The sequence below is a fragment of the Rhamphochromis sp. 'chilingali' genome, assembly GCF_963969265.1.
Source record: "Rhamphochromis sp. 'chilingali' genome assembly, chromosome: 10".
Taxonomy (NCBI): Eukaryota; Metazoa; Chordata; class Actinopteri; order Cichliformes; family Cichlidae; genus Rhamphochromis; species Rhamphochromis sp. 'chilingali'.
Window position 1 is genome coordinate 29,854,709 of NC_137937.1, and position 6,396 is coordinate 29,861,104.

General features: G+C 37.4%; 1 protein-coding gene across 2 annotated transcripts in view; it reads right to left on the bottom strand.

Moving 5' to 3' along the window:
• Window positions 1–6,396, bottom strand: part of gak (cyclin G associated kinase) — a 30,102-nt gene extending 23,706 nt beyond the window's left edge. For both annotated transcript variants that reach the window (XM_080895003.1, XM_080895002.1), the window contains exons 1-4: window positions 6,063–6,396; window positions 1,695–1,756; window positions 813–872; window positions 285–399 (exon numbers count right to left, since the gene is read on the bottom strand). In XM_080895003.1, coding sequence (XP_080751129.1) covers window positions 285–399; window positions 813–872; window positions 1,695–1,756; window positions 6,063–6,204 — 379 coding nt within the window. In that variant the 5' untranslated portion in view covers window positions 6,205–6,396. The remainder of the gene's footprint in view (window positions 1–284; window positions 400–812; window positions 873–1,694; window positions 1,757–6,062) is intronic.

A 6,396-nucleotide genomic window follows, 5' to 3' on the forward strand; every position in this document is an offset into this window, starting at 1 on the left:
TTATTGTGGTAAGCAGTAAGGTATTTGCTCAGAAAGCTGAAAAACTGCTGAATGAAAAAAACCTTGTCTGCTGTAACTACACAAAAAGGAAGCAGAGCAGGAAACGAAGGCTACAGACAGGAAACTTTCATCATGAATGCCTTTCAGTGGGAGTTACTCAGAAACAGTTCCAGCACCCCTGAATTACTGCATGTGCATTTCATGAATGAGTAAGAACTGATTCAGCACTAAAGAAACAAAACTGGGAAAAGTGCGTTTCTGTGTGTAGCAGTGTGTGTTTTTACCTTTACACAGCTCAGTGAGGATCAGAAACTCAGCCTGCCCGGTGTCTGACTCCTCTTTACTGATGGAGGCTGCAGAGCAGAACTGAACCGTATTTGGATGACCGGACAGCTTTTTCTATAGAGCCAGCAGGTGAAGGAACATACAGAATAAACACTGCTGCTGTGACAAGCCTCGCCTTAAATTTGCCATTTCATAAATCACAATCATAACCAGTTTCTAGTGGCAGAAGCTGCTGGTTTTCACCTGTCGCATGTCAGCCTACTTTGTTTAAGCTATCCGCAGTTTTAGATTACAGCAGGTGTCCAAAAAGCAAACTACTCAAAAGCTGAAAAAAAATTAACCAGATGCATTTTAAGAGAGATGTGATGACGAAGGAAATCCTGAATAGAGAGATATGGCAGATGATCTATGGGTGTTTAGTGTCAGCTATATATTAACATTAGGTGTGAAGTAAAAAAAAAAAAAAAAAAAAAACAACTTTTTACAGAAACACTTTTGTGCTTTACTCATTAATAATTAAAGGATACCATGAAGCAGACTTCTTGTATGATTTCTTTGTTCTTCTCTTCTTCATTAGACAGCAGTCTCTGGAAAAAAATGCATACAGACCATTGCTTTGTTCTGTGATCAACATAATACATGCCTAACAGGACTGAACTAGCATACTGCAATAGACGGCCTATAAAGCATTAGCTTCAAACAAAATAAATATTAATAATAGTAAAATTACAATTACTTTAAAGAATTTATGTGGTTATCTGATAAATACACTCAAAGGACAATTTAATTGTTCAGCATTTGAGGTTTTTATACTTAAATGAGAAGCTAATATATATATATATATATATATATATATATATATATATATATATATATATATGAGATACAGCATGAACAGAATTGAGTAAGTAGGAAACGGTGCAAACATAATTGTTTGGAGCTTCATCATTCTGTACAAAATGACTTGCAATAATTGCATATTGCATATGAACAACAAACTACCTGGTAAGCGGCCGTCCACATTGCTAAGCCTACATTTTTTTAAGTTACTGTCTCATTAGTACAGCTGTATAGATAAAAAGGGAAAATCTTTCTGTTAAGGGACGCGTCCAATGGCATGTTTTGATTCAGCAGTGTAATGCAGACAATAATGCATTACACAAGCTGACAAGTGCATGTACTAATAACCTGCAGTACTTTGTCTGTTTTGCATATTAAAAGCAGGTGCTGAAGAATGTAAAAATCAATGTAAGGAGAGCTAATGTGCCTGATTTGATGCATTGGGTAATACAGTGCACACAATGACACGCACATTAACAAATACATGCTCAGTGATGAGCAACACAGCCAAAACGTAACAGTGGAACATTTTTAACAATGAGGGTATGGGTCAGTACACCTCATCTTACCTTGAGGGCGTAGTCTTTACCACTGCTCATGTCCTGGGCTTCATATACAAAAGCAAATCCACCTTAAAAAGAAAAAAAAAAAAAAAAAAAGAAGAAGATGAGGATTTAATTTAGTTTTTTATGATTTAGTGTTGGGTTGACGATTCTCAAATGTTCAGGATACTGAAAGAGTTTTGTGATACTGACCAGGATATATTCTAACACTGTCTAGTTGATGTCCTGGATTATTATCAAACGTCTATGTTTAAATTATTCTGAAATTAAAATGACAAAATCACTTAATAATTAATTAATAAACCACGTGGGAAGACATGTTTAATATTTAAATTCATTATTAGTTTTTGTATTAATGCTGTGTTCAAGTGCTTGTTTTCTTTTTTAACTTGGGAATGGAACCATTACAACATGCACCACTTGATTTCATGCAATACTGACTGACTGTAAGCCCTACTGGGTATCCTGTTCATTGAAGATGCAGCTAAAACCTTGACTGCTTATAATGTCGTCAAATCCATTTTTCTATAATAATCGCTCTCCATATATACACAGTAGAGGGCTGTTTTATAAATTACAATTAATAAAACATTAACAGCTATGAGTTTTCTGTGTTACAAAAAGTGGCACAGGTTACATTCAGAGTTTTGGTCTAAAGTTTTTACTTATTCTTTTATTTACAGCAAGTTTTAACTGTAATATAGATTTTCTCCTATGGGAATATGTGTCATTTCTGCAGCTTGTTAAGCTGCAACTTAGTAAGATCACAAATGAAGCCCAGCTGTAAAGTTAAAGCAATGCAAACTGGACACCTGCATTCTCACTGGAACATGTATTCATTTGGTGATGCAAGAAATGTTTAAACCTTGTTATCCTTGATTCTAATCTGTTGCTAACTCTCTTTTACACTGCTAGAATTGCAGCAATTATAAAACAGAGAACACACCAAGAATACGTATTCAATCAAGAAAATGTATTTTAATCTGATGTGCTGACAAATTGATTTTGTCAAATAACCTAATTTAATGTTTAAAAGTATCGAATTTAAACTATCAGAGCTCTAAAGAGCACCTTTCATGTTAGAAACAATCGGCAAAGTCACCAGATTAATGATTTTCAGTAGCAATACTTTGTCTTATTTTCAAGAGTGTTGCAATTTAAAGTTTCCCATGTGTGGGACTTAATAAAGGTTTATCTTATTTTATCTTATCCTATCAATTTACTGTTCGCCTATTGCTGTTCTTTTTAGATTATCATTTTATCTGATAGGATCTCTGCCTGTGTGGAGGAGTTGTGACCTATGAAAACACTCCTTTTTATGTGAGCACACACAGAGCCTGAAATGGAAAGCATGCTTAAAAGAGAAAGTTGATAACCACTGTTGTGAGACCCGTTATCTCCAGCTATGGCTTAAGGTTTTGTTGAGCCAGCTAATGCTAAGAAAGCCTGACGGTGTTGAACTTCCTTCGTAGTATACCGCTCTGTAGACACTACTGTCATAGGGAACAACACCATTCTCATCATAATATATTTTACAAAAAACTTCTGTGCTGCTTAAAGCCAGTCACTTAAACTGACATAACATTATCAATCTGGGATTAATAAAAGCTAACTGTCTAAACAGCAGATGCACTTGTGGAACAATGTTTTTTGGGGGGGGGGGGATTTTTGCATTATTTTGATTTTCTTTTCCCCGAGTCACTGTGACTAGTAAAGGAGAAACTTCAGTCTGGGTGTGTGTGTCTCAAATACTTCTACTTACCAAGCCTCAGCCAAACAAGGAAATGCCAAGATTACCACAGACATGAGTAAATCAACTACCAGCCTTCTAATCTTTAACAGGTTGCTTTGCATAGGTCCATGCGCGTATGGTGGTCACTTCCCCAGTTCTCATAAAACCTCTTTTTCTGGGACTCTCACCAGGGACCTCGTGCCTGCCTACATTTATTTATTTATTTGCCTGTGCTTCAACTCTCAACTCACACAAAATACCGCAACAAAGCGTGTTGTTCCTTACAGGTTATGTTGTGTTATGCAACTCATTTTGATAACCTCCCTGCGGAGATTAAATGTCTTACACAATTTTGTAAAACAGAAGGTAAGAGACTGAAAGCTGAAAAGCTCCATTTTCTCTGCTCCAATTTCCAAACGAGTCTAAGAAAAAAATACAGAAAGGTATTTAAAAATACCTTAAATCCTTCTTTATCAAACACTAATTTATTCAATCTCACTCTGAAACAATATGTGTGCCTGGGTTATACAATTGTAGGACTATAACTGGTGTAGTAGACAAAAACAAAAAAACAGAACCATCTGGTTACAGCAATCCATTGTTTTTGTCTCAGCAAAAGGTCCCAACAAAGACACCTTTGAAATTGCATGACGGGAGTTTGAAACAGGCAGCGCTTTAGTGTAAAATGATCTCCACTCCATTTGCTTTCATTTGGAAGGTCTTGTGCGTTTCCTTTAACCTGTTTGAATCGAACTATTGTGGACCAGGAAGTGAAATCACAATACTAATTATACTAATAAAGAGAGAAAGTTGATAGTATATCTGAAGAACAGTAGTACAGTGGTTAGCAATGATGCCTCACAGCCAGAGGACTCCTGGTTGTGTGAATTTTGCATGTTCTCTATTAAAAAACAAGACAAACTACGACTTAACTAAAGTCTTTTATCACACTAGCTTTGCATATTCAGTCAACTTTAAATCGATGTGACAAAACACGTAGAAATCAGCCGTAGACAATAGTAAATGCCATCTTATTTGCCAACATAGTCATGTTTGCTGGTGCACACCATACAGGAGGCAAGACAAAAAAAGAAAAAGATAATTAAAGGAAAAGTGGAGCATGTTTATTTGAAGCCCACCCTTAACCCTCAGAGTGAACTGCTTTCCACAGTTTCTAAATTTATAGCAGCTTTCAGGGGGCATCATACAAAATAAAATAATATACCATGACCACTCTACTAGAGTAGGTCAAAGAGTAGGTTTTTAAAACAGATATATAGAGATGTGTTCCAAGACACTTTTAAGAATATAAAAGTGTATTCAATATAAATAAAAAGATGCCCTATGTAGATTTAAGGGTTTTTGGATGTCTGGGAAATTGCTATGGAAGAAATGATATGCTGGCTTTCCAACTGGAGGTTATAGTTATACAGTTGGGAGATTGAAGCTATAATCAGCCAAAATTTTAAGCACTTTTCTGCAAGACACCAGGTGGAGATCACATCAGTAATCATGGATCTAAATATATTATTTGACTGTTTGTGTGAAATGTTGGAGTAGATCATGTTGTGTAACCTGACAGGGTATGCCATGTTCTCTTCTCACCTGCTCTCAAGAAGCAGAATATACCACTTCCAGACACAGCAAAAACAAATAATCAGTGATACCTCTAAAAATCAGGAACACCAGATCAGCGTTTTCCTTTTTGCCTCGGAAGACAATTTCTATTTAGTTTGTGAAATAAAAAACCAAACTAATCGACTAATCAGATCACACTAAACTGTTGACAATTACCAAATTAAGTGCTTTGTAATGCTAAACTATCAGTCCAAATTGGTACATAATTGGTCTACTCTGATATATTTATTACACGCTCAAAAACCAGTAATCCAGGCAGCAAGACCCTTCCTTGCTGTCACAAACCTACCAGTAGGTTTCTCCTTATGGCATCTGTGATATTCACTTGTTTCTACTGCAGCCCTAACCACAAACGTGGGACGATATTTTTATACTTAACAAAAAAAAATTCAATAAGCAGGCACCAGTGCTGGCACAGGAATGCCGCTCTTGTTGACGTCAGAAGAAACAATCCAGCAGAATTTTTCAAGTGCTCTGTTTCGACTGAAACTTGTAAAGAGTTTCCAGCCTGCCCTGTTACAGATAATCAATTGGTTTGGTAATCAACAACACCGTCATCACTCATATCTTCGGGCCCGGCAGGCCTGACTCACACTTTTATCAAGTCTTTCTCATGAAGCAAAAAGTGCCGTGTTTCCAAGAAAGACAGACGGTAAAGGTGGACACGTAAAGCGCAGCTCTGCCTGCACACACACAGCATTCAGTGAGGTGTAAAGCGGTAACACAAAGCAGACACGTCAAGTTTAACTTTGAAATGTCTATTCCGTCTCCTTGAAGTACCTAATTCTGGAAATTGATTTAGCGCTTGTTAGATACAGTCCAAACCAAATTATCACCTGGCGTTTGCTCGGTGGCTCACTGTCCTGCACTTGCTAACTATATTATCACTTACTCCACTAGAGGTATTTCACAAATGCTAACATGTTAGCAAATTCAGCTAACTAGCATAACTAGCCGCTGAAGACGTGACCAAAATTTATTGTTGTGATGCGCACGTATCTCACCTTCCGCGATCACCCTCCTGATTCTCAGCTTCATGTCACCGAGTTCAACGACTTGTCCGACGAAATCATTTTGGTCCCGACTGGCCGCTCCGGAGGAGCCGGGCCCGGCTAAGAAATCTAGTGCCGACTGGAATAGAGACATGTTTTCGGGCCGCCTCCGGGAGAGGGAGTGAGCTGTCTAAATCTTCACCGGGTCCGCAGAAAGACTCTACAGCAGTTCACTACGTTACAAAGATGTATAAGCAGGTGATATTATTCTTTCAATGGAAGCAAACATCCTCTTCCTGCTGCTACATAAACGGGGACACCATCATCACCGCACCGACTTCCGTGA